Source organism: Brachypodium distachyon, chromosome 1, assembly GCF_000005505.3.
Source record: "Brachypodium distachyon strain Bd21 chromosome 1, Brachypodium_distachyon_v3.0, whole genome shotgun sequence".
Taxonomy (NCBI): domain Eukaryota; kingdom Viridiplantae; phylum Streptophyta; class Magnoliopsida; order Poales; family Poaceae; genus Brachypodium; species Brachypodium distachyon.
Genome location: NC_016131.3, coordinates 27,605,778 through 27,618,957, shown reverse-complemented (window position 1 = coordinate 27,618,957; position 13,180 = coordinate 27,605,778). Strand labels below are relative to the sequence as shown.

General features: G+C 41.9%; 3 protein-coding genes across 4 annotated transcripts; all 3 read left to right on the top strand.

The window, feature by feature from the left end:
• Positions 1–1,003: 1,003 nt before the first annotated feature.
• LOC100840170 lies at positions 1,004–3,318 on the top strand. The gene is made up of 4 exons (XM_010242224.3): positions 1,004–1,792; positions 1,921–2,148; positions 2,256–2,411; positions 2,857–3,318. The coding sequence occupies exons 1-4, from the start codon at positions 1,337–1,339 to the stop codon at positions 3,163–3,165; spliced, it is 1,149 nt and encodes a 382-aa protein (XP_010240526.2). The 5' UTR covers positions 1,004–1,336; the 3' UTR covers positions 3,166–3,318.
• Positions 3,319–4,607: 1,289 nt separating this feature from the next.
• Positions 4,608–8,180, top strand: LOC100831411 (nucleolar protein 56). Its single transcript, XM_003563338.4, has 8 exons — positions 4,608–4,897; positions 5,033–5,247; positions 5,671–5,828; positions 6,456–6,643; positions 6,734–6,986; positions 7,142–7,290; positions 7,371–7,526; positions 7,624–8,180. Exons 1-8 carry the CDS (start codon positions 4,693–4,695, stop codon positions 7,941–7,943), a joined length of 1,644 nt encoding a protein of 547 aa, XP_003563386.1. The 5' UTR covers positions 4,608–4,692; the 3' UTR covers positions 7,944–8,180.
• A 546-nt stretch (positions 8,181–8,726) lies between these two features.
• On the top strand, positions 8,727–13,106 carry LOC100830906 (angio-associated migratory cell protein). 2 transcript variants are annotated; one of them, XM_003563336.4, is made up of 12 exons: positions 8,727–8,884; positions 8,967–9,111; positions 9,211–9,264; positions 9,940–9,981; positions 10,166–10,285; positions 10,557–10,705; positions 10,820–10,967; positions 11,396–11,479; positions 11,832–11,947; positions 12,315–12,373; positions 12,476–12,566; positions 12,657–13,106. In XM_003563336.4, the coding sequence occupies exons 2-12, from the start codon at positions 9,012–9,014 to the stop codon at positions 12,879–12,881; spliced, it is 1,188 nt and encodes a 395-aa protein (XP_003563384.1). In that variant the 5' UTR covers positions 8,727–8,884; positions 8,967–9,011; the 3' UTR covers positions 12,882–13,106. The 2 variants fall into 2 exon arrangements, with proteins under 2 accessions (XP_003563384.1, XP_024312635.1); XM_024456867.1 differs by lacking the exon at positions 8,727–8,884 and having other exon boundaries at positions 8,891–9,111; positions 12,657–13,089.
• The last annotated feature ends 74 nt before the right edge of the window (positions 13,107–13,180 follow it).

Genomic DNA, 13,180 nt, shown 5'->3' with positions numbered 1-13,180 from the left:
TCATTGGGCGCAGGAATTTGTATTAGCTAGTAGCTACAAATAGGAGCAGAGAGAACAGCTCGATAATACAAAATGATATCTAGTTCAGTTTAACATCCATGGTGTGTTTTTGTTATAAAAAAATGATGACTTCTAAGTGATAATGCAACGTGATGTTGTTCAAACTGAAGTTCAAACCATGAGGAGTTGTCTCCAACAGTGACCACTGTATTCTTCTTAGCCAGTTAAATAAACTACTTAAAGTGTTGTGAAACGGTGTCTACATGCAACAGAAGGTTGACAGGTGAGATTGTCCAGCCAGCCTCTTGTGCTGTGTGTTATGGGTATTTGACCCTGCGCAAAGACAAGTTAGCTAATGGATTGGATGCTAATCAAACAATTGACAAAAAAAGTTAGATGGAAACAATGGTAATGGGCCAATTGATGATATAGAATAATATCAGGCTTCCCTTTGTGCCTGTCTTTTTATAGTAACATGTTTACTTCAGTGCAGATCTGGTAACTTTACTCTGATGGTGAAAAAGAGTGAGCCCATGGCTTGTCAGCAGGGACCAAATACTGATCGCTGTGTGAAAAATACTTTTAAGATGACAAGATCTAAGGATATTCAGCTTCACCATCTACCCACTGTAAGTTAATTCATTGCTTGCACCTTGCTAATTGGCAGTAGTGTTATGTTGAATTAGGAAGTATCTTAGGAAAGACATATGTATGTTAGGGAAGCTATTAGTTTAAATAGGGACACAAAGATATGGTCTTTTAGGAAAGTGGGGATTCTATTCTTAGCGGTCGAGTTGAGCTTTCCCTAAAAAAAGGATACTGTGTACTCATTATCAGTTAAGCAATGAAATACCCCCTCCGTCCCATATTAATTGATTCAAATTTGCACAAATATGGATGTATCTATACTCAAAAAACGTCTAAATACATGTAATATTTCGTCACTTAATATGGGACGGAGGGACTAGTCAACAGTTCCCAAAGCCTCAGAGCCTCTCTTCCACGTCAGGGATGAGGGCGAGCACCCTATCCCGGTCTCCGGACCTTTTACCAAGTCTAGCACATAATCTCTCAAAGAAAAGTCTAGCACATAACATAGTGCGTTCATATTCTTCTTCTCTATATAAAGGGGATAATACTTGTTCCCCGCACTGAAACTAAGGTAGAATCGAGTCTAGAACCGCTGGTTAACATCGTGTGTGTGCTGGTTTGCATACACATGCATTTTTCTAGGTGGCTGAAGCACATTGAGGAGATCTGCTGAATTTTTTTTCTCCTTCTGCAGGATGTTCTCCGTGGCATACTGTCGCGGTTGACATTGAAAGAAGCAGTGCAGATGAGCATACTTTCCAGGAAGTGGAGGCGGCTTTGGAAATGCTACCCAAAGCTAGTATTCACTAGAGCCACAATGCGCAGCAGTGATGCCATGGCAGGCCACCAAAAGCCCTTGCGAACAAGGTTTATCAGGGGTATCAACAGCGTAACGCGACAGCTAAAGTCAGTTAACCTGAATAAGTTTGTGGTTAAGTTTGCGCTTCGCAAAAGGCATACACCTCACATTGATAGATGGATCAACTTTTCTGCCAAGTCAAGAACGAAACACGTTGTTCTTGATTTGTGTCCAAGACGGAGATTCAGTGCCGACACAGATGACAGATACAGTTTCCCACTGCATCTTTTCAATGCGTCCAGTGGTTCTTGTGTCAAATCTCTTCGTCTAGGATACGTCTATTTAACACTGTCTCCTGATCTCGGTGGATTTTCAAACCTTAAGAAGCTTTCTCTTCATAAGGTGGATATCACAGGAGAACTATAATGCCTGCTTCCAGAATATGCTGTTCATGAGTGGCTAAGCCTAAAAAAAGGAATCTGGTTGGGCTAAGAATAGGGCAGGGACTAAGCCGGTTGCAATATCTGCAGGTGCAGTTCTGTAGCCTGACAAAGTTGGATATCCAGGCTCCAAACCTCACCACATTTGTGTTTGATGATTATATGATACCTATTGTGCTTGGTGAACCTCTAAAGATTTCGGAGGCGACAATCAGCTTGTTCGCGTCCTCTGACTGTTTCAACTATGTCTTCAGAGATCTTGTCAATGCTCTCTCGCATGTTCAATCTCTCTCCATAAGTTTCGGACTTGAAACCGAGGTTTGTTCATTAAACCCTGGAAGGTGTCTTCATGGTCTAGCTTTCATTCTTCATGTTGTCTTAGGAAGCCATTGCATGTTTCACGTTTTGCCATTCTTGTGTTACAGGTGACAAGGTTTGTGAAAAGTCCAACCAGGCTCACCAATCTGAGACATCTGGTCTTGAAGATTGATATCTCTGGGAAGGCAGAAACGGCTGGTGAACTTCTTCGATTGACTTACCTTTTGGAGTTAGCCCCTGTTTTGGAAGAGTTGGTACTCAATGTAAGTCATCTCATGTTACCATGAAATGCCAAAATGATCTTGGGTGCATTTGTTAAGAACAAAAAAAAAGAATTAAAAAAAACTAGATGCATATTGTGGAATTATATGAGCATGTGTATTTTATTGTGTACAACAAATCCATTTGGGTGCTCTATGAGAGACCATTTCAGTGTCTAAAGAACAATCCAAAAAAGAACATAGGCTATCCTTCAACGGTCTACACCTACAAAAAAATTAACATTTCCACAACATCGAAGTGGTTGTATTAATTTTTCAAATATTCAAGGGTGCATGGAATGGAAAACGGTCCTCCACCTTCCCTATATAAATTTCCTCAAGCTTGTCTCTGTGGGATAGGAAAACAAATTAGCACGTTTTGTTGGCTCTGAAAAAATTAAACATATTTTTGGTAAACTACGTATCTGACACACACAAAATCATGCAGATGTCTAGTTTTACCTCAGCAAACCACGTCCAAGAATTGAGTGAAGATGTCTATCAGCCACATCCACACAGTCATCTCAAGACTGTCCATATGACAGGGTTCTACGGATTACGTGGTCAACTTGAGCTGGCCCGCTATCTACTTCGGAACGCGACTTCTCTCAACCGTATGATTATAGATCCGATGGTGAGGAACCACTGGCATATTCCTCCTATGGTAGTAGCAAAGGTGAACATGGAAATTGGTGAGTGGGCGGCCATTAGTTTACTTTGGACGAAGGAATTCAGAGGGGTCCTTTCCATTCTGTAAAAAGGGAAGAGGAAACTAAGTTGCAAGTCTGTTTATTTATCTATCTGTTCAAGGTAGGGAGAGAGCAATTGATGTTCGATGGCCAGATCTCAGAAGGGTCAACACCAACATCAGTCTAGATAAAGAGGAAGCTAAATCAAATGCATATTTGTTTATCTTATGATTAGAATAGATGGTGAGGAGAGAGATGGTGTCTTGTTTTTATAATTTTATCGCATTATGATTGCTAATGCTAGCCATGAACAATGTTTATATAATGTTATCCGCCAATAAAGATCGACAGTGGTCAGTGGTTAAAGAGAGGAAAAAAAAACAAGTGTCTTTTTTTAGAAACAGACGCAGCTAACTTTTTTTTTGTCAAAGTTGGTTGGACACGTCTCCATTAGAGATTTTTGAACATTCACACTCGTTTGCTCTCGGTAGACAGGCAAGTTCAGAAATCAGGAAGGCCATGTATATGTATGTAACCTTTTTTTTAGAGCAAAAGGGTCTCGCCCCTGTTCCATTCATCATCAGACAAATGAAACAATAATTCCGTCTCCAGCTGACAGTTTATGCATGATCACGGCCACCCCCTCGCCAACAGGCGCTATTGAGTTCATCGAAAAGCTAATCTATTAAATTCCCAAAATGAGACAGAGAAACTGCAATATAAGGCATCAAGACTTCAGCTTCTCGGCATCCAGCTATCTTCAGCAGAAGCAGACACAGGGGATCCAAAACACAGATCAGCACCACTCGAGGATGTTGAGAGGCATCTGCCAGGGAGAGTGCTTGGAGACCCTAACAGACACAGAGTGTGAGCATTGAGACACTGCTTTCCTTCTCTTCACCGCCAGAGCAACATTGGAGCCTTCATGGACCTAGCGTATGCTCCAGAACTGCTATGGAACCTCCATTGATTATTTGTCCTAGACTCCTAGCACTGCTATGCGTACCCTCAATCCAGCGGACTCCCTTAATCAACATTGGAGTATGTATAGTGTTTTTGTTATTTGCCCTTATGTTTTGGTACCCTCCTCGTCTTTTATGCTCCCTTTATTACTACTAACACAAAAAGGTTTTATCGATAAAATAATCAATGTTCCATGTAAAATAATCAATATCAATTCGCAGCTTAAATTGTTTGTGTCAGATGAGAAGGTTGAAGGTTGCGCGATTGTTACAAGATCAAAGATACTATTCAAATCCATGACATGTAGAATATTCTCTTTTTGCATTTGGTGCTATTGAGGATGCCAAAAATTTACATGTCAATTCAAACAATGTGGACACACAAATTTAAAACAAGGGTTCAAAAAGGATTCAAAATTACAATACGGAGTACAAATAATCTGAGGATTTTCCTATCCGTCGTCCATTGGTCCATCGGACGGCCGACACTTGCCGAATTCATGCCAGCCAAAACCCCACGATAAATGAGCCCCCGGGAAGCCCATTCCTCTATTCTCCGCTTCCTCTTCCTAAAACCCTAACAGCCCCAAACCCCCCTCAGCAGCCGCCGCCGCCAGCGAAGCCCGCGGCGACATGGCGCTCTACCTGCTCTTCGAGTCGGCGTCCGGGTACGCCGTCTTCCACGCCTACGGCATCGACGAGATCGGGCAGAGCGTGGACGCCGTCCGCTCCTCCGTGCTGGACCTCAAACGGTTCAGCAAGACCGTCAAGCTCACCGGCTTCACCCCCTTCGCCTCCGCCGTCGACGCGCTCAACCAGTGCAACGCCATCTCTGAAGGTACCGTAAACCATGGCCCCCACCCGCCTCCTGTTCGTGGGGCGAAATCCTCGTGTCAAGCCACCGAGCGAGCTTTGGGACTCCCGTGATGAGCAATAATTGGTGTGGTGTGCGGATGTTCTCTTGGTGACGCAGGGATCATGACCGATGAGCTGAGGAACTTTTTGGAGCTCAACCTGCCCAAGGCGAAGGAGGGGAAGAAGGCCAAGTACAGTCTCGGCGTCATGGAGCCCAAGGTCGGGTCCCACATCACCGAGGCCACCGGTATCCCCTGTCAGTCGAACGAGTTCGTCCAGGAACTTCTTCGTGCCGTGCGGCTGCATTTTGATCAGTTCATTGACCAGCTCAAGGTGATGGATTCTGCACTGGCGCATATATCTGTTTTCTGTTTTAAATTGTTTCTTTAAGTTTAACTAGTTAAATAGGAGACTTAAGCTGGGTAAATCATATGCCACGTCCACATTGTTGTGCGAGTTACTACACACTGGTGTCCTGCGGCGGGGGTGGAAAGATCGCTACACATATCTAACTTTGATTTGCATGAACTTGGTTCATGGACTTAGATACTACATAGTTGATGGGCATATATGCAGGTTTTACTACCTTTGCTGAATACAATTTTTTTTTGCAACTTTACCTAGACTTTGAAATTTCACAGTTAGGTGGCTGAGCAATGCATGTTCATTTGATTGCAATGTTTTTATGCCACCATCGGTTAAATTCTCTGTTTTGGTACTTGTTTGTTTACTTGTTCAGTTGGTTTTTGGTTGCAGCCATCTGACCTGGAGAAGGCTCAGCTAGGCCTGGGGCATAGCTATAGCAGAGCAAAGGTTAAGTTCAATGTGAATCGTGTGGATAACATGGTGATTCAAGCGATCTTTCTGTTGGATACACTAGATAAGGATGTGAATTCCTTCTCCATGAGAGTGAGGTTGGTTCCTCATCTTTTACTTAATTTAAATGTTGATTGTGGAGTGCTTTAGTTAGATGTCGTGATGAGACTTGGATCACCTCAATTTTTGATGTAGAAGTTCTGAGAAAGTTCTATATATCGCCATATTGGTACTTGAGTTATTCTTTTCATTAATATAGCCTCCTCTTTTGTTACTGATTTTACACCATTAGCCTCTTTCGTTGTAACTGATTTTACAACCCAAAATCCAGGTCCTGTTTTAACATGGGTGTTCAGTTATGTCTCATATGTATTATGTATAGTGTCAAGTCTTCGCACATTTGCTCATTTTACATGAGTAAATAATCTGCCCGTGTTTTTGTTAGCTGCACATCCAGTATTGTGTCTAATCACAGTGACGTCATTGTGCTTTAGTGCAAGGCTGCAAGCTCTGATATGATGCTATATACTTGCCATGTGACTCAATGTTAAATTCTAGGTCTAACTAATGTTGGTTGCTTTGTGAATGTTGAACTTCAGTTATGCATTAATTATTTCATGAGTAGGGGACAAATACAGTTATGCCACATTTTTTTCCTTCTTACCTTTGTTGATATTGTAATGTAACTACTTTTGTGTTGTTATGGTGGTATGGATGTAATGCAGGGAGTGGTATGGATGGCATTTTCCTGAGCTGGTCAAAATTGTGAACGACAACTATCTTTATGCTAAGCTTGCCAAGTTTGTGGTAAACAAATCTGATTTGGCAGAAAAGGACATTCCTGCTTTAGCGGATCTAATTGGTGATGAGGACAAGGCAAAAGAAATTGTTGAAGCAGCAAAGGCATCTATGGGTAACAAATATGTTTACGGTTGATTTTGTTTGTCAGTAGTTGCAGTGCATAGTAACTTGTTTTTCCTTTACTAAATCTTCTTTTTCTCAGGCCAGGATCTATCACCAGTTGATTTGATCAATGTCCAACAGTTTGCTCAAAGGGTCATGAATCTATCTGAGTACCGTAAAAATCTCTATGAGTATCTGGTGACAAAGATGAATGATATTGCACCAAATCTGACGTCATTGATTGGTGAAATGGTTGGAGCTAGGCTAATCTCTCATGCTGGCAGTCTTTCAAATCTTGCAAAGTGCCCTGCCTCCACTCTACAGATACTTGGTGCTGAAAAAGCGCTTTTCAGGTATTCATTTATTACTCACTAAGTGCTTACGTATTTCAACACCCTGTTTTCCTACTGTTCTCTCTAATTAATAATTGTCCTTCTATTTGCTTGCACATGAACCATTTGTCGTTTGTGCTTCTGAATTTTTTTGATTGTTCTTAACTTAACTGCAGAGCTCTTAAAACACGTGGAAACACACCAAAGTATGGCCTCATATTCCACTCATCTTTTATTGGCCGTGCTTCAACTAAGAACAAGGGAAGAATGGCTCGATACCTGGCAAACAAATGTTCCATTGCTTCACGCATTGACTGTTATTCAGGTGGGTTTCTGAACTTTGTTTGCAAACAATATGCTGACCATGTGTTCTTATTGTTTTTCTTAATGGGTTATGAATTACAGATTTGAGTAGCTCCATCTTTGGTCAGAAGTTACGCGAACAGGTTGAGGAGAGACTAGACTTCTATGACAAGGGTGTTGCACCTCGTAAGAACCTGGATGTGATGAAAGCTGCTATTGAGGAGGGTATGACAAACGCGGTCTCGGAGGATGGTGAAGGTGAGAACACTTACCTTCACTTTGGTCTCTCAACCACTTAATTTTGATTCTCCTTTTCTGTACATAAACTCACACCTTGCCCTGAATTTTTTCCCAGGCAAAGAGAATGGTGGCACATCTGCTAAGAAAAGTAAGAAAAAGAAGTCTAAAGCCGAGGCTGATGGTGACGCGATGGATCTTGATAAGCCTGCCAACACCACTGCAGCAGAAGCTGAACCCAAAACAGAGAAGAAGAAAAGTAAAAAGAAACACAAGCTTGAGGAGCCCCAGGATCAACAGATGGCAGCCACGGCCCATGTCGAACAAGATGAAACTCCCAAGAAGAAGAAAAAGAAGAACCGTGAGGCTTCTGGTGATGTTGAGCCTAAGACAGCCACTGAAGGGAAGAAGAAAAAGAAGTCAAAAACTGACAATTAGTACTGGCCAGTACCTCGTTGTGTTAGAAAGTGGATTTAAACATCTAGTATCTAGTTTATGTACAACCATGGATCTAATTGTTCTCCACTATTGTAACTTCCACTGTTGGGTGGTGCTGATCATATTTTTGAGGTCTAAAATGTAGAAGAGCATCTATGCAGGCGGTTCAGCTATTGATATTCTGTTTACTGTTTTGTGATTCATGATTCGCACAGTGAGTAACCTGTTGCGCTATAATGGCTTGGGATTTTCTTCTTTGAACAATTTTTTTGTTGGCACTTGAGAAATGTTCTTTCTCTTCTGCACTGAAGTTAGCAGCAAAATTAAACTTCCAAAAAAAAATCTAGTCATTGGTAGACCACTCAATCACATGGCTCTTGCCTCTAATTATTGTCGTGTGGTTCCTGGCAAATATGTTATCACAATCAGTAAACAATGCTAATTGTACATTGGAGCTAGAAAATCACTTCTTTTTTCCAGGTGAGCAAGAAATCAATTCAGTTGCAGGAGGCAATGGAACAGCACTACTGTGTTTGCTCCTCCTGCTCTTTCTCCCTTCCTTCTGGACAGGACTGCTACCTTATGGACTGAAACTCTCTGTTTGCTCTTCCCGTTGTTTCTTCCATCTTTCTGGACTGAAGAACCGTGTTCTCATTACTCTTCCTCCCTTCCTTCAGGACCTGCTCCACTTCATCATGAATCACTCCAAGCCTTCCGAACCATCCCGCGAGCAGCTGCGATATGTTGCCATTCTCTTCAAGCTCTGACACTCCATGTGTGGATGCTCCGATCCGACGGTCAGAACCGTCATGTGGTTCTCACCAGGAATATAAACAAGCGGCCCATTTTCGGCCCAAGTAAAATCAGCCCAGACACCCACATTCCCCGCCGCCGCTTGCTCCGCCCGCCTCCGACGCTCCTCCCCAACCAGCCAGACACCGGTGAGTGAGTCCCGTTTCCCCGTAGAACCCAGGTTCCGTTGATCCCCGCTTCACGGATTCCGTCTCTCATCTTCTCTCGTAGGGATTCTTCTATTCAGCTGCGCTCACAGCACCAGCGGCGGCGGCGATGAGTATCTCGGGCGAGGTCCCCGGTGAAGGCTCCGACGGCGAGGAGGTCTTCATCAACGAGGAGGACATCATCCAGGAGATACCCATCGACGAGGAAGGTCTGTGTTGCTGTAGAACTTACCCTCATCCTAGCTACAGTCGCATATACTGCGGCCAGTCTTTTGCTTGCTCCGTGCTTACTTGCTGGGCCCGTTCAGATCTCCCCGACCAAGACGATGATGACGACGACGAAGAAGAAGACGACAGGATGGGTATGTTGCAGCTACTAATAGTTTTTCTGTGTACTGATGAGCTTGTCTGGTGATTTCCGTGGCATGCTTGCCCAATTGATAATGTTCAGTTACGGGAAATCATGTTGATGCTCCACAAAAAAAAAAGATTCTGGATGTACTACTATTTAAAGTGATTAATACCACACATGATACACCATAAGTTGCTCTTCTGGGTGTATCTGTTTTACACTATTTAAATTGGGCCCGTTTAAATTGATATGCACTACCGAGTATATTTTTAAATGGATGTGCCTTATAGCACAATTGATAATTTTATATATATCAAGTTTGTGTTTGTTCTTATCAATCATGATGGTCGTCCATGTGGTTAGTTAATTTGTTCTTACTTTGACCTTCCATATGGGTAGTTAATTTGTTGCTGCTACTTCCGTCTTTTAGAGTGATGAATGCTGAATTTAAGTATTTGCATAGAAGAATGTTGTCTTTTACACCAAACCTTTTGGTAAGTCAGCTCAGACATGGCTCTTCTGCTAGAGTCACCCTTTGTTTTTTTAGCTAACTTCTGACGAACCTATACTATGCTGCCAGTTATTTGCTTGTTTGAGCACATTCTGTACAATCTGGAGCACTTCAATTGTGAGATTATTATCATTTGCCTGTAATTCATGTTTCCTTTATTTTCTGTTGTTTCAGATGGGGTTGATGATTCAGCATATGCATTTCGTGGGCATACAGGCAAGATCGCATCAAACTAATTAACCTACCACTTATGATAATGATTCGTTGTGTGCCACTAACAAGTTAGATACACCATGTGTTACTTCGTCTGTAATTTGCTTCTTTTACATCTTACATGTCTGACTGTCTTTGTATTGAAGCACAATTATGGTAATAGCTGGTCTTCGTATCTTGGATACAGATGAGGTCTTTGCTGCTGCATGCAGTCCTATAGACGCATCGCTTGTTGTCTCTGGAGGTAAAGATGACAGAGGGTTCCTGTGGAGAATTGGATCAGATGTTGATGTTCAGGAGCTGACTGGTATGGTGGACTCATCTTCTGTACAAAAATTGAGATTTCCTTGATTTTTTTATACAAATGTTTCGTGACTTTCTCTATGCTTCACCACCTTTGTTATAACATATTTTCTTAACTATGGCTGTTTCCATTCTTCTATCTACTAAACCACATAAGTATTCTTATATCTTGCAGCAAGTTTTCCATTGATTTTGTCCTTGCTTTTGTTCCCATTGCACCGACATATGTACTTTAATATGATGATGCGTGCCCAATAACTATGTTACTGATACAGGGCATCAAGATACTGTCTGCACTGTAGCTTTCAGCTCAGATGGGAAATTGGTGGCTTGTGGTAGTATGGATGGACAGATCAATGTATGGAACACAGCTACACGAACTCTTCAGGGAACCCTTGAGGGTTCCTCCGGATCAGGCTTTGAGGTGAGATGATTCTGTTCTCTTCCACCCGTCCATTACTAAACCCTTGTTTCCTCTAAACTGTATATCGGTTATCGGTATTAATTACTTGGTCTAACGATCATGTATGGTTTGTAGTGGCTTAGATGGCATCCACGTGGCCATTTGATAATTGCAGGATCAGAAGACTGTAATGTATGGATGTGGAATGCTGACCACAATGCCTTTCTAAATACATTTGCTGGCCACAGTAGCACAGTGACTTGTGGAGATTTTACTCCTGATGGTACTGGGCCATTTCCTCAAGTGTTATTTGTTATTTATTTATGTCAACATGGTTAAGTCACCTTTGAATATGATGTCATATATCATCCTGGTCTGAATTTCATCTCTTCATGTTTCTTGAAATTCCTCAGCGTGATAGATTTCAACCATCTTTATTTTGCTATATGAGTACATAGCTTCTTCACGTCAGTTCAATCTCCAGAGAATGGATCATGGAGTATTTACGATTATACTTTTTCAAAAGGGCTGCGTACTGACTTGTTTCTAAGTTCATTTCCGTGAAACTATAAGTGATGTTCATAAATATAAAATCACAAAAAACAGGTTAACTTGTATGATCCTACAATCTGAATCCTTTTCAGCCATTTACTTTAGACGTCAGATGTAGCATATTACTTCTTGAGCTAATGCACATTCTTGCTCGTGAAGGTAAGGTTATCTGTAGCGGATCAGATGATGCATCATTGAGGATATGGGACCCTAAAAGTGCACAAAGCAGACATGTTGTTCGAGGTAAATTAGTACTCCCTCCGTTCCATAATATAAGGCGTCCATGCATTTCGAGGTCCAACTTTGACCATCAATTAGACTAACAAAATGTAAATTATGTGTTATAAAAATTATACCACTAGATTCATATCTGAAAGAAGAATCCGACGGTATAATTTTTATAATACATAATTCACATTTTCTTGGTCTAATTGATGGTCAAAGCAAAATCTTGAAATGCGTGTGTGCCTTATATTATGGAACGGAGGGAGTATCATTTATCTATCTTGTAATTATCATATATTCATATTTCTTGTTCTCCATGTTCACTGTCAAACCCGCATCTTTCAGATTTGACCCTTTCCCTCCAATCCAGGTCATGGCTATCATACTCAAGGGTTGACATGTTTAGCTATTACTTCGGACTCCCAATCAATTGTTAGTGGCTCAATGGATAATTCCGTGCACATTGTGAATATAAACTCAGGCCAGGTGGGCATACAAACTTGCCTTTCCCACTTTTCTCCTGTTCTCACTCCATTTAAAGAAAAAGTTCGATCAATTGCTCCTATCCATGCTGAATGTTATTTGGATCCCTCTCATCCAAGTTGGCTTACAGTGAGAAGTATTTCATGCAGTTTGTGATGCCACCTACTGCTTGCATGGTAGAATATTTTAATTATTGATTACCTTATTTTAATTGCAGCAATTAAGTGCCCAACAAATTTGTCAGTAATTTGTTCCAAAGATCCATTGGATCCATTGCTGGGCTTTGTTTGGTTAGGGAAGTTGCATTTACTTTGTGGCTTGGGGCTAGATAGTTTGGACCTGTGTGTAACAAGTCTCGGTTGTTTTACAGGTTGTCGGTTCATTAGTTGGCCACACCAACTCTGTCGAGTGCATTGGCATCTCATCTAGGTACTGTTCAGCTATATGTTCTTGGATCATTGAGTGTGTATGCTAAATCTACTGCACATTGTCTTTCATTGACATAGCTATATGCGCCCCTGTTTTCTTCAGGTACAACTGGGTGGCTACAGGAAGCATCGATAAAACTCTCATCATCTGGGACCTCGCTCATCAAGCAATTCGATCCACTTGCGAGCATGATGTGGGTGTAGAAACCAATCACTCTTTCTTTTCGCATCTCAAGTCCTTTTGTCTTTCTGAACTTACTGTCGGTGGCGTTATTGATAAGCAGGAGGGTGTGACGTGCCTGGTGTGGTTGGGTCCGTCGAGGTATGTAGCGTCAGGGTGCATCGATGGCGTGGTGCGTATCTGGGATAGCCTCTCTGGGGAGTTGGCTCGCACATTCAGCGGGCACAGGGATGTCGTGCAGTCGCTGGCCATATCTGCCGACGGCAACTCCATCGTCTCGGTCTCTTCGGATAGGACTGCCCGTGTCTTTGACATTTCCATGTTGTGAAGCAAAAGCACATAAGCAATAGCATGTTTTGTTGGTCTGCCAGTCAAGAGTGTAGTTTCCTCTGCTTGTATGGTCACGAATTATACTTGTTGTCATGGGGGATTCTGAACTTTGCACTAGTTCCTTTTTACATGTAGTCAGTGGTGCAAACTGTACAAGGCTCCCCTACGTTAAGGGACTTGGTATAATTATGTAATTTATTTCAGCTTGGTAAGCTTGTCGCAAGAGGTACTTTGCACCATGATATTATTCGTTTTCATTAATAGTGGATACTTGGGCATTACCCTACATTATTTCAC

Bases quoted from the DNA above. Each gene is read 5' to 3' on its own strand.
- LOC100840170 (XM_010242224.3), top strand. From the start codon at position 1,337: ATGAGCATACTTTCCAGGAAGTGGAGGCGGCTTTGGAAATGCTACCCA. The intron at 1,793-1,920 runs GTGGATATCACA...CAATATCTGCAG, and splicing joins AGAAGCTTTCTCTTCATAAG to GTGCAGTTCTGTAGCCTGAC. The intron at 2,412-2,856 runs GTAAGTCATCTC...AAAATCATGCAG, and splicing joins TGGAAGAGTTGGTACTCAAT to ATGTCTAGTTTTACCTCAGC.
- LOC100831411 (XM_003563338.4), top strand. From the start codon at position 4,693: ATGGCGCTCTACCTGCTCTTCGAGTCGGCGTCCGGGTACGCCGTCTTC. The intron at 6,987-7,141 runs GTATTCATTTAT...ACTTAACTGCAG, and splicing joins GCTGAAAAAGCGCTTTTCAG to AGCTCTTAAAACACGTGGAA. The intron at 7,291-7,370 runs GTGGGTTTCTGA...TATGAATTACAG, and splicing joins ACGCATTGACTGTTATTCAG to ATTTGAGTAGCTCCATCTTT.
- LOC100830906 (XM_003563336.4), top strand. From the start codon at position 9,012: ATGAGTATCTCGGGCGAGGTCCCCGGTGAAGGCTCCGACGGCGAGGAG. The intron at 9,265-9,939 runs GTATGTTGCAGC...CTGTTGTTTCAG, and splicing joins AGAAGAAGACGACAGGATGG to ATGGGGTTGATGATTCAGCA. The intron at 10,706-10,819 runs GTGAGATGATTC...TATGGTTTGTAG, and splicing joins CCTCCGGATCAGGCTTTGAG to TGGCTTAGATGGCATCCACG.